A 20,110-nucleotide genomic window follows, 5' to 3' on the forward strand; every position below is an offset into this window, starting at 1 on the left:
GATAATATGGATATCCATAAAACCTACTCCCTCCGTTCCAGTTTATGTGAACTTATTTCCTTTTTGGTTCGTTCCAAAAAAGAATGACCCCTTTCTAGATTTGGAAACAATTTAGGTTAAACTTACAATTCTACCCTTAATGATAAGCCTTTATAACCACACAAATACTCTAGACCCCTTTTTAACTTGTTTAGGACCACACATTGCAAACGTCTTCATTTTTTCTTAAACTTTGTGCCCAGTCAAACAGGTTCACATAAATTGGAACGGAGGGAGTATATTTTAGAGAAAATCTCACTTTATACCCAATAAATCCAAACTATTTACCCTTTAATGCACATGCCCAAACTATTTACTATTCCTACCCATGGGACCCAAATTAATTACCCGCTAATTCTCCAGCCGCAATCTGCAAACAAAAGTTGAGCTAGAATTCTGGTAATTATGCAGCATCATACTGTCAAAAACACCAATAATAGGCTTTTCTTGAAACATATCTCGAACCCAACTAGGTAAATCAACCCCTGTGTTCTTGCCAATTGCTTCCAACGGGGCCTTACCAGTCAGTAATTCCAACAGCAAGACATCGAAGCTGTAAACATCAGATTTCGAGAAACATCGTAGGCATTTTCCACTTCTGGTGCTTGATAGCCAGGGATTAGGACAAACTTGGAGTTTGGCACGAAAAGTCTGAAAATTCCATTTTCTGAGAGACGAACATCGAAACAATTGGTGAGTAAAACATTAGAATAGAGATTCAAACTCCAAAAGAATATCCTTAGTTTTGTGTGGCAGTAATAATATTTGTGGGTATGACATTTACAGAAGTCTCTGGTCATTTACGTCTCTGGTCCCATGCTAATATAATCCTTTGAGAATCTTTCCATTATCCACCATTGTTGGGCTTGAAGCTCAATTTTATTTTTGAAGATTTCTTGTTTGATTCAAAGTGGGTGCTGTTAAATATTGCTTATAGTACCTTCTGGAAGTTCATACTGAAATTTGATAGCATTTGGAGCTGATTTGAGGTGATTGAGATCGAAATTTTCAGTTGAAAATCGAAGAAGAACACAACTACAGTATACCGCTACGGTATATAATATGTTGTAATGAGTATATAGCTATACTGCAACAGTACACTATTATAGTGTACAAAACAGTATACCGCTATAGTATATACTTTAGGAGTATATAGTTATACAGCAACAATATACTATTATAATATACAATATATTATTATGGTATATTGTAATAATCTGCAAGATACTGTAACAATATGCTGTAATAGTATACAATATACTATAATAATATACTTATTACCCGTAAATTCACTTGCCTTTTCCTTTTTAATTTGTTTTAAGCTTTTACCCAGCGTGAGGAGCAAATTGAAAATGCAAAAAAAAAATAAAAATATATAGTATGCTATATAACGTAACGGTATATTCTTACAATTAGATCCTTTTAGAATTTTTTAAATTTTTTATTGACAACTGATATTATTTTAGTTTAATAATTGAATTGAAATTTTTTTAACTCTTTGCGCACAATTGTATACCCTATTGGTATAGTTATATACTATACTGGTATCATATGTTAGTTAATATTTATTTGGTTGTATTAGCTACATTTAATTGGTACACAATTTAATTTTTATTTAGTAACAATATAAAAAAAAGAATAATAAAAAATAATGAAAACAGTAAATGAAATTAGATTATGAAGAGAAAAAGAATATAAAAAAAAAGAAGTTAAATGAAATTAGAAAAGGAAAAAAGAAAAAAATGAGAAAAAACGAGAAAAAAGAAAAGGAGAAAAGAAAAGAAGCATAGAAATAAAAAAGAATTGGAGAATAAAGAAAAAATTCTCCACAAAAACCTACTATGGATAGAAAATGTAATTAGTTTATGGGTAGGAAAACAAATGGGTAGACAAGGGTAAATAGTTTTGTTTTTATGGGTAACTGTGTCAAAACCCCTATATTTTATCCGTATTAAATATGAGTTGGACCCAATAATTATCTGTATTATATTACCCATTTTTGGTGCACCCATATCTGACCTGACCCGTCCGTTTACTACCCCTGAGGGCAAAGCAAGAGGTTGACTGAAAAGTGTCCACGAAAGACCAGCAAGGAGCGCCATATTTTTTTGGGATGCTTTCCTTAGCCTAGAGGCCTAGACCACCAATTGCTTTAGGAAGAACAATGATCCAATTCCATATCGAACTTGGAACTTGTCAATTTAATTTTGGATTTTCTTGGGTAGAAATATGTATTGTATTATATCATCTATATATAGAGGGTCACAAAATGCTAACTTGGCATTTCTTATTAATCAGAAAAAATGTATTTTTTCATTCTCTCAGAATCGAAGATTTTCAATTACAACTTCCTAAGAATAAGGAATCAGAACTCAATCATTAAATCTAAAAAATTACTCCCTCCGATTCACAATAAGTGGTTTTTTAGCCTTTTTTTGTGGTCCAAAATATTTGATTTTTTCCAGATTTCAGGAATGAATTACTTGCTTTTTTCCTACATTGCCCTTGGAGTAACTAGTGTTGGAGTATGTGTTAGGAGTGTTTATGTGAAGAGATAGTAAAAGTTAATATGGTCAATTTTACTAATTAACGTTAAAAGGTGCATGTCTTAATCTGTGTGAAAACAACCAAAAAATCAGTGAACCTGATGGAGTACTTTTCAGTTACGACTTCCTAAGAATAAGGAATCGGAAAAGGTTACATCTTTTCATAACCGTTCCAATCGAAATTATCACGCCTTCAATTCTAATGTCATGGTCTTGGCAACATAATAAATCAAACATCAATAAACGACTTCGATTTCATGGCACTAATAAATTACCCCAACAGTTATTTCAAAAAAAATTCTCATGCCCGTATTGTTCTGATGACCTTGATATTGCCTTTCTGTCCCTCATCTTGAAGATGAGTACTCTTGCCAGTACAAAGACACCGTAAATTTTTACAAGTTTGTATAGATGCATGTTTTTCCTTAAACGAAAATACTGGATAGACTATGGACAAAGAGATTATCGTATTGCATAATTTGAGACGACGAGAATATATACAATATAGAAATATGTCAATTCAATTTGTGTTTAAAAATATAGAAGACAAAAACTAAATGTTCCCGTTACCAAAAGTCACAAATAAAACTGTTTCCACTAATTAGGAAGACCAAAAGCCTCATTAGTTTTGAGTTCTGAGATAAATATAAGACAACAAATTTTTTAGTTTCTTAAAACTATTGGACTCATGGACTATTTGGCATCTGGGCCCAAAGGAAAGACTGGTTAGCATAGTTTCTATTAATTTTACCACTTGTATTTGGGCCCTCCATGATTTCATGGTATCAGAGCGAGATTCTGGACCATCTCGTCCTCCTCTATCTTCCGATGTTAGTCTCATCGAGTTTCGTTGTGGATTTCATTTTGTGTGGGTAGCGATTTAGAGTCTACATACTGTTTTCTTCGGCGGATTTCATGCTCATTTTGATTCATCTGAGCGTTTTCTGACCTTGTGTTCCTCTTTCGTCTACTTGTGGAGGTTTTATCTACAAATTCATGTAGTCATCGTTAAGCTCGAGATTTCTAGGGTTTTACGACTTCACCCTATTTCATCAATCATGGTTGTTGTGTTGTTGTGAAGATTTGTTTGGTTGCTATGCTACTGTGAGTTGTAGTTTTGAAGGCCGTACTTCCGGTTGCGAAGAATCCGGGAACTCTGTATATATCTCCTTTTTACATGAGATTCATCGGATAAGTTTTTATTGTTGAATGTTATAGCAGCTATGAGATCTACTGATTTTGATGTGAGTAGTGCATCTGGTACACTTAAGTTCGTTCCCAAACCTTCTAGTCCTTTGTTTGTACAGCCTTCAGATGTTCTAGGTGTTTCACTTGTGCCAGTTCCTTTCTCTGGAACGAATTTTGGGAGTTGGAAAAGGAGTATAATTGTTTCTTTGTCTGCTAGGAACAAAATTGCATTTGTTGATGGTAGTTTGCCCAAACCTCCTGATAATTCTATCGAGTCTAAGTAGTGGGTCAGATGTAATAATATGATATATATAATTTCATGGTTAACAGGTTCTTTGTCTCCTGATATTGCGGATAGTGTCCAGTATTCTGAAACAGCTGAAGAAATATGGAGACAGTTAAATACAAGATATGGGATAGCAAATGGAACTAAAGCCTTTGAAATTAAGAAAGAACTAGCTTCTACCTGTCAAGGTTCCCTAGATATTGCCTCATACTTTAACAAATTAAAGAAATTGTAGGATGAATTAAGAGTTGTTCGTAAAAATTATGGAAATCACTGCACTTGTGGTGCAAAGGAAGGTATTCTTAAAAAGGAGGAAGAGGATAGACTTCATCAGTTTCTCATAGGGTTGAATGAAGTCTATGTTAGTGTCAGGAGCAACTTGCTTATGATGCAACCACCTCCAACACTAGACAGTGCATATAACATCCTTCTTCAAGATAAAAAGCAGAGGTAGATCAATTCCAACTCTCAATTTGGTCCTGATTAAGCTGCATTCACTACCAAAATCAATCTCAACCATCAGTCCAATCCCAACACAAATTATAGGCCTCCTGGTTCCAACACTCAGAGACAGTATGTCCAAAGAGTGAACTTTGATCAAGCCAAAGGGAATCTATTATGCAGATAATGTAAGAAGAATGAGCACTTAATTGATAAGTGCTTCAAGCTTTATGGTTTCCCTCCTGATTTCAAATTCACCAAAAGGAAGAAAATTGCAGCAAATGCGACTGTTGGAACAGATTTTTCTTCTGATGATTGTATAAATTCTTCTTCTCTTCCAGATGCTGGAACTATCAACAATGATTCACAAGGTTCATTACTACCTGGTTTAACCAAGCAGCAATATTCTCAGCTAATGGCCCTTCCACAACATTCTCATGCCTCTGATTCTGCACCATCTCAATCTGACCTCATGGCTTCTGCCAATTTTGCTAGTAATGTGCTCATTCCCAAAGTAGTGACTTATTCTCTAGCTTGCATGTTCAGTCAGTCCTCACCCAATAAATGGATTATTGATTCTGGAGCATCTGATAACATGACTTACAACAAGGATCTTCTAACCAATATCACACCTTTGCCTATTCCTTACCTTATCACACTTCCTAATGGATATAAAGTTAAAGTTACTTGTACAGGGTCTTTTTCTTTATATCTTTCTATTATTCTTCCAGATGTTCTTTACATTCCCTCTTTTAAACATAATTTAATTTCTGTGCACAAACTTGTTTTGTTATTGAGATGTATTGCACAGTTTAGTTCTGACTCTTGCTTGCTACAGGGCCCTTCTATGAAGATGCCTCTGGAGCTTGGTAAGCAAGAGGACGGACTTTACAAGTTTTCCTGTACTACTGCCTTTTCTTCTTCAGCTCAACATGTTTTTACTATGCCTGCTACATGTAGCTTTCCATCTTTATCTCCTACTATTGTTGATCCTAGTTCTAGTTCATTGATTATAGTTCTTCTCAGAATGTTGTCTCAATCTATTCCATCTTGTAATGATGCTGCATTGAATAAAATGGATATTATTTGACACCAAAGACTTGCACATGTTTCTTTTGTTAGAATGAAGGGCATTTCTGCTATATCTTCCTCTTTATCTTCCAAATTATACTTGATTTGCCTTTTTCACATAATTTTCAACACATGATTGTTTCTTTTTATGTTTAAAGAAAAGGTTAAAAATATTATAGGTAAAAAAATAGTTGGGAATAAGTATTGGTTTAAAAATAGCTCACCCTTCAGAGTAAGTATGAGTTGAAAATATGTATAGGTCAAAAATATTTTCACAATATTTTAACTTTTATTTTTAAAGATGCAGCAGGAAGAATGTTAAATATGGTTGAAAGTTTGTCTCCACATTGAGTAGCACTTTTGTCAAGAATCGTTTTGGATGATTTAATTGTTGCCTCTATATTCACTAGTTCATGTAATCGAGAGAGGCATAACTTGTGATATCTTTGCATTATATTGTTGGTTGAGTTCATAGATTCTTCTATGTAATCGAAAGAGGCTTGTTGAATCATTGATTAAACCTAGTTAGGACAATAATCGAAAGAGGCTTTCCTAACGACCAATCCACTACGCATTCTTGCATATCTTCATAGTTCTTAACTTAGTTCATCTCGTGAGGTTGAGACTTAATCGAGAGAGGAGTTTCTGCTGAACGTTTGAACTAATAATTGAGTGAATTCGAGAGACTCACTTCAATATTAGAAGTAAATTCTAGAGTTAGATCCCGAACAATTATCTTGCACCTATATCATGTCAAAACCCTATCTTCTCCCACTGATAACCTTATTTGCTTATTCCTTGTTCCGATAGTCACTAGTCAATAGCTTAGATTCTTAAGTAATTCTAGTTAGTAATCACATCAATCTCAACTATTGATCCTCATGGACAACAATCAAGCTAGAAACTAAGAGAATACTGTTTAAATCCAATCCATATGGATACGATATTATACTATACTATCTTTGATTAGCGAGCATAATTTAAGTGTGTGTTTTGCGCTCGTCACATCCAAAGAATACAATCGAGATCGGAATCAGGAAAGGTTTAAAGCTGATGTTGATGTAGATCGAAGATCTTCCAGAGGCATTTTCAGCCTTACGAAAGGACCGATGGATGAGGAAATAAAGATTTTCAGTCATCGGATAGGTTTGCTTCCAATAGAAAAATGGATCATGGTTGCAGTAGCAAAACTTTGCAGGAGAAGAAGCATCAGGGTCCCGAGATTCAACATATCCCCGATTAACCGACTACAACTTTAACATAAGCCTGGTAGAACTGGTTCCAGTTATGAGGAACATAAAGAGGCTAGGTTCCCTAAACCAATTCTATTAGATCCTAATCTATGGTGTGAGTTCTATGAAACACATGGTCACGGAACTGGGGACAGTCGGCATCTTCGTGAAGAGGTGGCGACATTATTGAAGAATGGTAACCTTAGCAAATTTTTTTAGTGATTGGGCCAAGAATAACTATGGAAAAAATCGAAATGCTGCAGAACCATCAAAATTGCCTACGGGGTCACCGTGCATGACGATAAACATGATCTTTGGTGGAGACGAAGTAAGTGAGATGACATTTTCGGCAGCAAAGAAGACGAAGATACTGGTAACTCATGGCAAGAGGATACGAGAAGATGCAAAAGATGACATCACCTTCACATAAGGGGATATTGATGGACTTCTTCTATTGCACAATGATACTCTGGTAATATCTCTTAATGTTTTAGATTTTAAAATTAAACGTGTGTTGGTTGATACAGGAAGTTCTACCAATATCATACAGTGGAGAGTTTTGGAGCAAGTAAAGTTAACAAGAAACATAGTTCCGGCAACAAAGCTTCTGGTCGGGTTCAACTTAACGAGTGTAACGACCCAGGAAGAGATCTAACTGCCAATATATACCGAAGGCTTAATGAAGACCACCATGTTCGAAGTAGTAGATGGTGACACGGGAAACAAAATTTGATCCTTGGATCAGTCTTCGACCTCGCTCTAATACCACTTGATGGGATAAAAATAGCAAGGGTCATGCGGAAGGTAACAAAGTAAACCTTGGCGATGATAAATTAGACCACAAAAATAATTATATTAAAAGAACCATTATACTATATTATAGTTTTGGTTGATTGACTTACATCAAACTACTAATATAAAAGAGAAAAAACTTATTGAGAGAATAAATTCTTCACCTAAACAAGATTCTTTTATGGACTACATTATGGATATTATTAATTTATTATATTGTGTGAGAAGGAAGCCTCAATTTATAGAAGTGCAAAACTTCTCCTCCAATGGAAAAGTCCTTTTCAACCAAGAAAATCTTTTTCTTTTCTACCAAAAATGTAATTTTAATTATGGCAAAAAATCATGGCAAATCCTAATGGGTTAAAATGCTGCGGAAGATTCCATACCTGCCTGTTGTGGGATAGAGCTGGGGCAACTGTCAGAGCTATGGGATCTAAAAATGTTGGCTAACGATATATGATTTATGTAGTTGTCCATTGCTAGTCACTAGTTGGGTTAAGAAGTTGGGGTCCTGGTGATTATCATTATTTGGTGGTCATTGATGTCCATTATGAAGAAGATTGCTTTCGTTAGTCGCCTTCCTCTATCCAAGAGAGTGGCTAGTAGTTAGGTGGAAGGGCTGGGGTCGCATACACTACTGGGTGGTTTGGTAGTTGTGGTGAAAATGGTGGCAGATTGTTCGTCATTGTGGGTGCTCAATTTGGTGTACGTTGAAGATGCTTGATGAGTAAAATTAGACGAGTTCTTCGTCTGTTCAGTGGAATGAGCAGACTAGACATTTTGGTTGGTGGTAGTAGATTTATTGAGATCAGAAGAGTGTTGGCGTGAGGAGTATATGATTGCAAATCTGGAGATCGAGTTTGATATGATTTGCATGGGATTCTGAGGTTCTTGCGTATTTGGATTAATATAGATAGATTTATCAATTTGTGCATAGACCCAATTGGTTAGAGGAGTTCGCCAATTAGGGTTCAAAGATTTCCTTGGGATTGGGGGATTTCACCGCTTATGTAATATTCCTATTATTAGAGGAGTTTGCCAAGGGTCAGTGTTGCTGGGTGTGTCCTAAACGCCCACCCAGAAGATCTTCCGGGTTGCTACATAATTTTGATAGAAAATACTGGTGTGTGGAAATTCCATTTGTAACGGAGATATGAACTACACAATGAAATTTGCCTCGTGATAATGACAATAGTAGTGGGCAACCAATATAGAGAATTTCCAGATGTTAAGCTTTTCAAGAATTTCATCTTTAAACTACACACTGAAGAAACATATAGAGAAGGGCAGATTTTGCTCCTTTGAGGTCTACAGAGTTAGCAGTTTCAAGTTTTACATGAATAGCAGCAGAGTTTAAGTCTATACTTGGTTGGATTGTGAACTTTTGTAAAGTAGGACTAGATCTAAGGGTCCACAAATATGGTTATAATGCTTGAAGTTCCTTAACAGTAGAGTTCTTGCTTGGATTGTGTAGACGCCCAAGGATTCCTTTTCCTTTTGGTTCAGGAGTGACTCCTTTGCCTTCTTTTTCCTCTTCTTCATTGTTCCTGTTTTTCCAGCCACTAATCAGCTCACAAACTTAGTCTTCCCAAGCTCTCTTTTTGCCTAGATCTTTCCTAGTAAGACACAAAGCAATATTAAATTGAGGTTAGATGCAATGTTTGTTCCAGCAACAACATATACGAGAACAACAATAGCAGTTGTAGACCTGTAGTAGTAATTAATAACAGTAATAATGATAATATTTGAAACAAAGTACAATTCAATCTTATAAATACAGCAATACAAAAAGGGGCACTGAACTAGGTTAAAGTGTATGAATAGTTCTATCCAGTTAAATATGTAGGATTACAAGTGGATTAACAAATACTTGATGAAAGCAAAGATGCGTCTTCAAGTGCTACAGAGCTTGGAGAACTCTTCATTAATTCAAGTGTTTAAGGCTTATTAATGGCATTAGGGAAGCCAACTACGAGGTGTTTCGCGCTGAGCCATTGGCCACCTGAGCAGGGGCGGTTCAATGAAACCGGAGGCCTAAAGCCAAAATTTAAGAAGATATGAGGAAATAACAATGTGACAACGGTTGGATAAATAGACACGATTAATTTAGATAACCAAGAAAAAGTTTGTATGGTCTTAACAAATTTTCTTTCAGGTTTTAAGTTCTCTTTTAAGTATTCCATAGTATAACATTGTCTAATCTTTTAAAATTTTGAGTTAAATTATTCGAATATTCATATCTATTAATGAAATATTTGATAACTAGACCAATGTAGTGTATTAAAACAAAATGTTAATGTCTTGTTAACTTAAAAAAAACCTTATTAATATAAATAATTATAACTAATAGAAAACATTTAGAGGGGCCTTTGACTCTTGGGGTCTAAAGCAGAAGCTTTAGTAGCCTTACCCTAGAGACACCCATGCACCTGTGTAATCCTCATCTTTTGGTTGTGACTGTCACTCCTGTTGTAATGCACATAACTCCATGTCTAAGTCTACATTTTTAGCTCAGAGAAAGTATGGTGGTTTCTATAGGCCTCCTACATCCAGATATATTCTCTTTCAACATGCATGCTTCTCTTTAGCGAAAGTTTATTCCATCTATCAGTTTTTTAGTAGGGCTATATATAACTTAGTTTCACTCAACACTAATATAACAAGGAATGAGAATTAGAAAAGGTTACACTGCATTGGATTTTGTAACTCACCGAAAGGATGACAACTAAAGAAGGTGCATTATGTGTCCCATTCTGAGATTTTGCATATATGATGTCTACTTTGCATGGTGGCCATACCTTATCAAGTACGGCAATTGCATGCAACGTTTTCACTATTTTAAGGGTGGATGGTCGCTTGCTCCGGAGATCATCAAGTTCTTTTTGGTCTTTTTCTTCATAAGTCTTCCTTTTTCCTTTGTCATCATAAACCTTGTTTTTTCTGTGCAATCAAAAGCCAACTTCATTGTACTGGCATCTATTTGTCTGTTGCACCCAGTATTCTTCAATCTCTCACTAACTATATCATCACCATCTTCAATTTTCTTTCCCGCCACAAAAGTTTCATTGATTTCGTCTTGGATATATATATATATATATATATATATATATATATATATATATATATATATATATATATATATATATATATAAAAACTTGGAAGCTGCAAGTAAAAGCAACAACATGTTCATGAGAAAAAAATGCATAGCCAGTTAAATAAGTAGCAACTCTTCTTTGGAAGTATTATGAGGATTATTTAAAGTGTTAGGATTAGACAGGACTTCATTTGGGTATTGTTTGAGTTTAATAGCATATGGAGATTAAGCAGGGAGAAAATTTACCAAAGTCCTCCATAGCCTAATCAAAGAAAGAGGGTGTTATTAAATGATAGTCAGGTAACAAAATTTGCCAGCCCTTCAACTAGCCTAACTGAAGGAAGGGGAGGAGTTGCTATACATAAATTATGAATTAACAAGTAACAATTTGAATTTGAGAGGACTATTTTCCTGAGTCTTTCATTGCTTTTCAAAAAGTCATATAAGATAGAAAAATTCAACTCTTGTGCTTCTCTCATTCACAAATATGCAATATTTATATGCAGAAATGCATAACAGAAATATGATGCTAAGACAACGATGAAGATGTTTTGGGAAAGCTTGGAAATTGTAATGTCAAGTGAAGATGGAAATTTCTTTTAACGGCAATGACCCAAGCTGAAAAACTCTAGGACTTCATTGCATGTTCTGCCCTTAGTTTTCAAATGCACTTCCAAAGCCACTTGTCCGAAATCTTTTTCACTTCATTCAACCAAATGGATTTACCAATCTAACATTAGTTGGATAGTTTTGCCAAAGGTCATATATATATATAGTCTAAAATGTTCAGTTTGAAAAAGATAATATGCATGACTTTATGTGTTTCATTTCCATATGCATATCATGAAATTTTTGTTATATCTAACAAGCATTAGGGAACAACTTTGAAAAGTGATAGGTTATATATGTATCTTTGTTATGTTTTGATGATCTAACAAACTTACTATTAAAAACCAGATAAGGAACCTTATAAAAATCCTCAAGAATGTAAAGATCAACAAGTCTCCAGTTGGGGACACAGTTCAACTCTTCAGAGTCAAAGGAACAACAGAGGGAACAGATAACTACCAGTTCTCAAGGAAATTGTACAAGTCAACAGCTCAAATTGTAAATTTGCTGCCTGCATACGCTACAGTACAGAAACAGTGCCACAATCAACTTTATGGGGAATGCCTTTTATCTAACTTTCTTACATCATTCTAAGTGATGTCACAAATGCATTATTAACATCAAGGAAGGTAGAACAAATCATTTGAACACTTATAGAATTTACTCAAGCACTCTCACAGTGATTAATCATCCAGCAAACGATTCTCAAGTGCATCAAGAACAAAGAACAACACTGCTACAGACATGTTCCCATATCAAGTTATTATATGTCCTTAGTTGAGTTGTAACTTTGTAAAAGCTCTTACTTGTAATTCCTACTTAGCTTACTTAGAAGCATTGTGTAGGAAATCCTTTGTAAATCATAAACCCTTGTGTTTGTGTCTTGGCTAGAGTTAGTCGAGTTGCAAAGTCTTTGTAATAGAGTTATTACAGAGTGGCTTGTAACAGAGTTGTTACAAGCTAGTGACGGATTAAGAGGTTAATTCCTAGGTTACAATAGGTTGTAATCTAAAGATTTCTCAGTAGTGAAGTTGCAATCCTACAAGGGTAGGTCGTGGTTTTTAATGCCATTGAGCTGGGAATTTTCCACGTAAAATTCCTTTGTGTCATTTAATTACTGCATTATATGTAGTTTATGTGGGAACTAATAGAGAACCTGGTTCTCTATATAGTTTGGCGGACCCTTAAATTATATCAATTGGTATTAGAGCAGGTTCATTTTATCTAGCTAACACCTGGAAAGGATCCTCATGGCTGCTCCTCCAAACATTGAAGAAGGTCAATCTACCTTCAGGCCACCAAGGTTCAATGGCCAATATTATGGATGGTGGAAGGCTAGAATGCACGACTTCATCATGGCTGAAGATTTCGAGCTTTGGGATGTCATTTATGATGGACCCTTCGTTCCAAACAAGATTGTTGACGACCCAGTTGTAGCTGTAACTGTTCCCAAAACAAAAAAGTAGTTCAGCGACGCTGACCGAAAGGCCAGAGAAAAGAATTTTCGTGCAAAGAAAATTCTTGTTTGTGCCATTGGTCCTGATGAATATAATAGGATATCGGCATGCCAGTCAGCTACGGAAATCTGGAAGCCCTCAAATAGCTCACGAAGGAACAACACAAGTTAAGCAATCAAAGATTGACATGCTTACAACTGAATACGAGCTCTTCAGGATGAAGGACGATGAATCCATTCAAGATATGCATACTTACTTCACCTCTATCATAAATGAGCTCCACTCTCTTGGGGAAATCATTCCAAGAAATAAGCTTATCAGGAAAATTCTCAATGTCCTACCCAGCTAGGAAAGCAAGGTGAAAGCTATCACAGAGGCAAAGAACTTGCAGGCGTTGACCATAGATGAACTTGTTGGAAATTTGAAAATATATGAAATGAAGAAGAAGAAGGACAATGAAAGAAGAGAGCCCAAAAGGGAGAAAAACCTGGTCCTCAAGACAGACGACAATGATTCAAGTGGTGAGGATGGTGATATGGCTTACTTGACAAGAAGATTCCAGAAAATGGTTCGCAGGAATAGATGCATTCCAAAAAAGGGTAGTTCTAGCAAGCCAAAAAATTATGACCACCTCTATCATAAATATGACAAGCCAGGACACTTTATCAAGGATTGCCCTCCCCTAAAGCAAGATCAGTACAAAAATAACTTTGACAAAGCAGCCAAGAGGAATCCGGTTCCTGATAAACTCTTCAAGAAAGAATGTCGCTGATAATGTTGCGAAGCAAGCTCTTGCTGCATGGGGAGACTCCTCCAGCAAATCTGAAGAAGAAAATGATCATGGTGATAGTTCAATGATGGCAATAGAAAGTGAAGAAACTGAGTATGACTCAATCTTTGCCTTGATGGCTCAGTCTGATGATGATGAAGATGATGACGATGATGAGGTAAATTTTCTGGATGTTTAGAAGAATCTGAAATCTTATTCTCCTAAAAAACTCGTGTCTTTGGCAAATGTGTTAATTGATGCCTATCATAGTCTTATAAATGATAAAGATGTTTTAACCGTGGAATTAGGAAAAGCAGAACAGTCTAGAGATGACCTAGTAGTCGTTGTGGTTGATTTAAAGAAAACAATTGAGAACCTGAAGAAAGAGAAGGATGCCTTAGAATGAAAAAATTGCAAACATAGAACATGATAGAGATGATCTAATGGTCGTTGTGGTAGATCTAAAAGAGACCATAGAATGTGTGAGAAAGGAAAAAGAAGTCTTAGCTGAGAGATTTGCTAACATTGAGCATGAGAGAGATGACCTATTAGTGGTGGTAGTGGACCTAAAGGAAACAATTGAGGAACTTAAAATGGAGAGTAGGCTAGAAAATTCTAAAAAGGGAAAGGAAGTTGCAAGTGAGGCACACCTTAAGTTGAAAGTGAGTTAAAATCAATGAAGTCTAGTCTGTGTGCCGAGCTTAAGAAAAATAAACAACTTCAAGAAGAACTAGGAAGAGTGAATAGTGATCTTGAAAAATCACTTAAATTGACCTGGTCCTCTGATGCTATCACTGCCATGTACACTAACAATAGGGAAACAGACATGTAATTGGGTTCCAAAGGAAAAAGACTCCCATACAACCCTCATATCAAGTACGTTACTGTACCTAACAATTGGCTTTGCACTTACTGTAACAATACTGGGCACTTTAAAGAAAATTGTATGGCCAGATTTCAGTCACAACAGAAAAACAAAGTTTTTGCTGAAAAAGTGACTAATGGTAGAGAACCTGGTCCTTCATATAAAAAACGTATGATGCCTGCTTGGACCAGAAGATCCCTCATTCACCCCTTTCCTCATTACAAGGGACCTAAACTCGTTTGGGTTCCTAAGTCTAACCCCTGATTTTCTTGTGCAGGGAATAGTGAAAGGGAGCAACCTACAATGGGTACATGGATAGCGGCTGCTCAAAGCATATGACTGGAAGTACAAATGATTTCTTTTCACTTAAAGCACTGAAAGGTGGGAGTGTATCCTTTGGAAATGGCAAGAAAGGAAACATTCTGGGAGTTGGAAGGATTGGGAAGTCTCTCTCTCTCTCACTTAATTAAAAATGTGTACTACGCGAACGGGTTGAAGTACAGCTTGCTAAGTGCTGCGACAAGGGAAACAAAGTGGAATTTGTGTCCAAGATATGCACAGTGACAAATCTTGTGACCGGTGAGGTGGTGCTAGTTGTAAAAAAATAGAAAAATATCTATGTTGCTGATTTTGAGTCTCTGCAAAATAGTGATCTCAGCTGTCTAAGTGTTGTTGATAATGATGCTGAATTATGGCACAGAAGGCTAGGTCATGCAAGGTTCACGTTGCTCAACAAATTGGTCAGGAAGGACCTGGTTAGTGCGTTGCCTTATGGTTCCTTCTCACCAAGGTATTTGAGTACTTCAAGGTTCCCTTGGACAAGCTAAAGTGGGCACTAAGAAGCAAACTTTCTCCAAGTCCACTCTTGAAGAATATGAGTGCATTGATATGGCTGGAGGATTTGGAAGTATTTCTACAATTTCTCAATTGATCAACACTCAGAACAGTTCCACTGCTGAAATACGGCAGTTGAAAGCAAGGAATGCTATTCTTGAGAGTCAGTTGAGTCAGCTTCAGGAGGCACCTGGTTCCAGTATCTCTCAAAGTTTGACGACCCGTCCAGTCGTCTCATGCTCCGTTTCCCCTATTTCTACTTCTTATTTCTTTGTTTATCGGTTCTATATGTGACCGGGTTGGTTGGCTAGCGTTGGGAAAGGTTTTGAGAAGGTTTGAGACACTTAGCCTCTTTTGAGGAAGCTTAAGTTGGAAAAGTCAACTGGATGTTGACTTATGAGTTAGAAGGCTCGGATGTGAGTTCCGATGGTTCGGATAGCTTAGTGAGGTGATTTCGGACTTAGGAGTGTGGTCAAAATATGTTTCGAAGGTCCGGAGTAGATTTAGGCTTGAATTGGCGAAATGGGATTTTTGGCGTTTTCCGGTTGATAGGTGAAATTTTGATTTAGGGATCGAAGTGGAATTCCGGGAGTTGCCGTAGTTCCGTTGTGTCATTTGGGATGTGAGTGCGAAATTTCAGGTCATTCGGACGTGGTTTGCTTGGGATTTTTTTATCAAAAGCGTTATTTAGAAGATTTTAAAATTCTTAAGCTTGAATCCGATGTGTTTTGGTTGATTCGATATTGTTTGAGGTGTTTTGAAGATTGCTATAAGTTTGATGGTGGTATATGATGTTTTTATTCTTTTGGTTGAGGTCCCGGGGGCCTCGGGGTGATTTCGGATGGTTGGCGGAAAGATTTGGAGTTGGTTGTGACAGCTGAAGTTTTCCATTACTGTCATAATCGCACCTCTGGCTAGGGGACTGCAGGTGTGGTCTCGCAGAAGCGATATTTGAATCGCAGTAGCGGAAAGGGCCCGGGAAGGCAGAAATCGCAGAAGCGGTTGAAGAACCGCACCTGCGATGGCGCAGGTGCGAATTGGGCATCGCAGATGCGAAAGTGGGGGATTTAAGTGATGACCGCAAAAGCGGTCCGTTTACTGCAGAAGCGGGATTTCGGCCGCAGATGCGAAATGCCTGGGCCAGAAGGTATAAATTATTTCCTTCACGATTTTTGAGCTATTCCACCATTTCTAAGTCGGTTTTTGGAGATTTTTGGGCGATTTGAATGAGGATTTCAAGGGGATTTCATTGAGGTAAAGGCTTTGGACCTAAAACTCGTTCCTATGGTATTAGTGCACGGATTAGGGCTATAATTGATGGAATTTTAGGGTTAAATTTGGGGAAACTAGGCCTAGGAAACTTAGTCCTTTGATTGAGGATTTGAAGGACCATTGGTGGTCGGATTTTGGTACTTTTGAGATGTATGAACTCGTGGGGGAGATGACGAATCCATTGACGTGAATTTTGTCGAATTCCGAGACGTGGTCCCGGGGGTCGGGTTTTGGTTAAATTCGGGATTTATGCTATAAATTGATTATTTTCGCTTGGGCTTCATTCCCTTAGTATACTTTGACGTCGTGATTCTGTTTTTGGATAGATTCGACGCGAGTTGAGGCCGATTCGAGGGGAAAAGGTATTGCGGGCTAGAGTTTAGACCGGATTGAGATGAGTAATGATTTTAAATGTTGTCCTGAGGGTACAAAACCCCGGATTTCACATCGTGGTGCTATATTGAGGTGACACACACGCTAGATGACGAGCGTGGGGTCGTGCACCGTTGGGGATTGTGACTTAGTATATCCCGAATGATTGTTTTACCGCGTATTTGACTGAAAACGGTTTGCTATCATCATGTTTTGGGCTGAATGCCATATTTGGGCCCCGTGCCAACTACTTGAACCCTTAGGGGATTTTTAATGATATTTCCTCATTGTTTTGACTTTATACTTGAACTCAGTCATGTTATATACTACTATTTTCATAACTCAACCATGTTTACTCTGTTTTAATACACTAAATGATATTTTGAATGATAATTGGGATGAACATCATGTTTACTATTGCCCGAGTGGCTTGTCTGATTCTGACTGAGTAAGGATGACGGCCTGTGTTGTGAGGACACACTGATTATGATTATGAGGCCGAGAGCCTGAGATTGTACGCCACGAGGTGGCTTGTTGTTATGAGGCCGAGGGCCTATGTGATTATGCCACGAGATGGCTTGATATTGCGCTTGGGCCGTAAGGGACCCCTCCAGGAGTCTGCACACCCCCAGCGAGAGCGGGTACCCATTGTGATGTGAGATATAGCTCGAAGGGCTGGTCTTGTTTTGTGATATTGTTCGAGGGGAGGATTTTGTTGACATTGTGCCCAAGGGGCGATCCTTTATGTGTTTATCTTTCCTAGTTGCCTGTCATTTACTTGCTTAATAGTTAAAAAGGCATTTCATGAAGTTTAAACTGAACTAAAGTGACTTACCTATTTTCCCACTGTTTCATTGCTTTTATTGGTTTTTACTGTTTCTTTATAGTTTGTTGATGTGCCTTTACGTGGTTTCTTATTACTCAGTCTGCATTTATTATTATTACTCACTGAGTTGGTGTACTCACTTTACTCCATGCACCCTGTGTGCAGATTCAGGCGCTTCAGGTCCCGCTAGCGAGTGTTGATCCTTCCAGCTCAGGCGGATTCGGAGATTCTCCAGGTAGCTGCCGGCGTTCGCAGCCCAGAGCTTCTTCCCTTATTTTTTCCCATGTTTTAGCTCTGTATTAGACTATGTAGACTTTCCTTGTCTTTATTCAAATTGTAGATGCTCATGACTGGTAACACCCCGGGCTATGTCTTTTTCCGCAAACTGTATTGTTTACCTTTCTTTGGGATTTTATTACTATGATTAAGACTTAATTCGTATTATTTAATTGCTTAAATTAATTGGGAAGGTGTCGGCTGGCCTTGTCTTCACGAAAGGTGCCATCGCGATCGGGTCTGGGTTTAGGGTCGTGACACAAAGCGAAGAGGTTGCCAGTCTGACCAAGGAGAATGTTGAGCTCAAGAAACAGGTGGAGGACCTAAAAGAGAAAGTGCTCAATGAGCAAAAGTCGGCGAATGCTCGAATGGATCTAGTCCTCCAAACCGTTGCATCTGCCTCTAAGCTCTCTCCTTCCAGTGTCCCTTCAGTGTCAAGTCTTAAGTGTGGGTCTTTAATGTTAAGTTTATGATGATGTTTGTGGTACTTGTTTTCTCTTTTTGTTCTGAATTGTGGATGGTTGCTAGCAACATTGAATCTGCTCCCTGTTTTTGAAATCCAAATTGTTTAATGGGAGCTTTTCCCTTTTGCTGTATATGCCTTGCTTTTATGCTCTATTTTTAGTCATGTTGTGTGCACATAAGTGGCATGAGTTAACTCACGCTAGACTTCTTTTTGCTTAAAGCTGTTGTTGATCCCTTTATGATGCCAAAAGAGGGAAAAATAATTCAGGGGGAACATGATAGGAAACAGATTCGGGGGAATACAGGAAATGCCAATGTCATTCTGGTTCTTAGGGGGAACTTGAATTATAAGTTTGTCATCATCAAAAAGGGGAAAATTGATAGGTTATATATGTATCCCTATTATGTTTTGATGATCTAACAAACTTACTATTAAGAACCAGATAAGGAACCTGATACACATCCTCAAGAACGTAAAGATCAACAAGTCTCCAGTTGGTGACACAGTTCAACTCTTCAGAGTCAAAGGAACAACAGAGGGAACATATAACTACCAGTTCTCGAGGAAACTGTACAAGTCAACTGCCCCAGCTGTAAAGTTGCTGCTCGCACACGCTACTGTACAGAAACAGTGCAGCAGTCAACTTTATGGGAAATGCCTTTTACCTAACTTGCTTACATCATTGCAAATGCATTATTAACATCAAGGAAGGTAAAACAAATCATTTGAACACTTAGAGAATTTACTCAAGCACTCTCACAGTGATTGATCATCCAGAAAACGATTCTCAAGTGCATCAAGAACAAAGAACAACACTGCTACGGACATGTTCCCATATCAAGTTATTATATGTCCTTAGTTGAGTTATAACTTTATAAAAACTCTTACTTGTAATTCTTACTTAGCTTACTTAGAAGCATTATGTAGGAAATCCTTTGTAAATCATAAACCCTTGTGTTTGTGTCTTGGCTAGAGTTAGTCGAGTTGTAAAGTCTTTGTAATAGAGTTATTACAGAATGGCTTATAACAGAGTTGTTACAAGTTAATGAGGGATTAAGAGGTTAATTCATAGGTGACAATAGGTTGTAATCTAAAGATTGCTCAGAAGTGAAGTTGAAATCCTAGAAGGGTAGATCGTGGTTTTTAATCCCGTTAATGAGCTGGAAATTTTTCACGTAAAATTCCTTTGTTTTATTTATTTACTGCAGTATGCGTGGTTTCTGTGGGAACTAATAGAGAACCAGGTTCCCTATATAATTTGATGAACCCTTAAATTATATCAAATAGTAATGTTCAGAAGTTCAACATTTATAGAGCTAGTTGGAAGAAATATCTTCTAAATTGCTCCATCACAGAAGTATGAATAAAAGTAACTTTGACCCTGCTACTAAGCGTTGAAGTTTTTTTTTAAAAGTGAATAATTTTTTTGTTATGGCCTCGTATATACACATGCATCCATACGGATATGTACACATGTAAACTTTATTAGTCTTCTACCTTTTCATGAGCTCATTTTGATCAATCCAAAAGATATACTCCCTCCATTTCGAAAAAAATGAACGTATTATCTTTTTAATTTGTTTCAAAAAGAATGATCGCTTTCTAAATTTGCAAGCAGCGTGACTTTAAACTTCCCATTTTACCCTTAATGAGATAATATATAGCCAAACAAAT

The 20,110-nt window shown here is 37.0% G+C and overlaps 1 protein-coding gene across 1 annotated transcript; it reads right to left on the minus strand.

The window, feature by feature from the left end:
• Positions 1-390: 390 nt before the first annotated feature.
• LOC109237662 (probable inactive receptor kinase At5g58300) lies at positions 391-2,141 on the minus strand. Its single transcript, XM_019403992.1, has 2 exons — positions 2,059-2,141; positions 391-706 (listed from the first exon to the last, which is right to left on the minus strand). Exons 1-2 carry the CDS (start codon positions 2,139-2,141, stop codon positions 391-393), a joined length of 399 nt encoding a protein of 132 aa, XP_019259537.1.
• Between the last annotated feature and the right edge of the window lie 17,969 nt (positions 2,142-20,110).

The sequence above is a fragment of the Nicotiana attenuata genome, unplaced genomic scaffold (genome assembly GCF_001879085.1).
Source record: "Nicotiana attenuata strain UT unplaced genomic scaffold, NIATTr2, whole genome shotgun sequence".
Classification (NCBI taxonomy): domain Eukaryota; kingdom Viridiplantae; phylum Streptophyta; class Magnoliopsida; order Solanales; family Solanaceae; genus Nicotiana; species Nicotiana attenuata.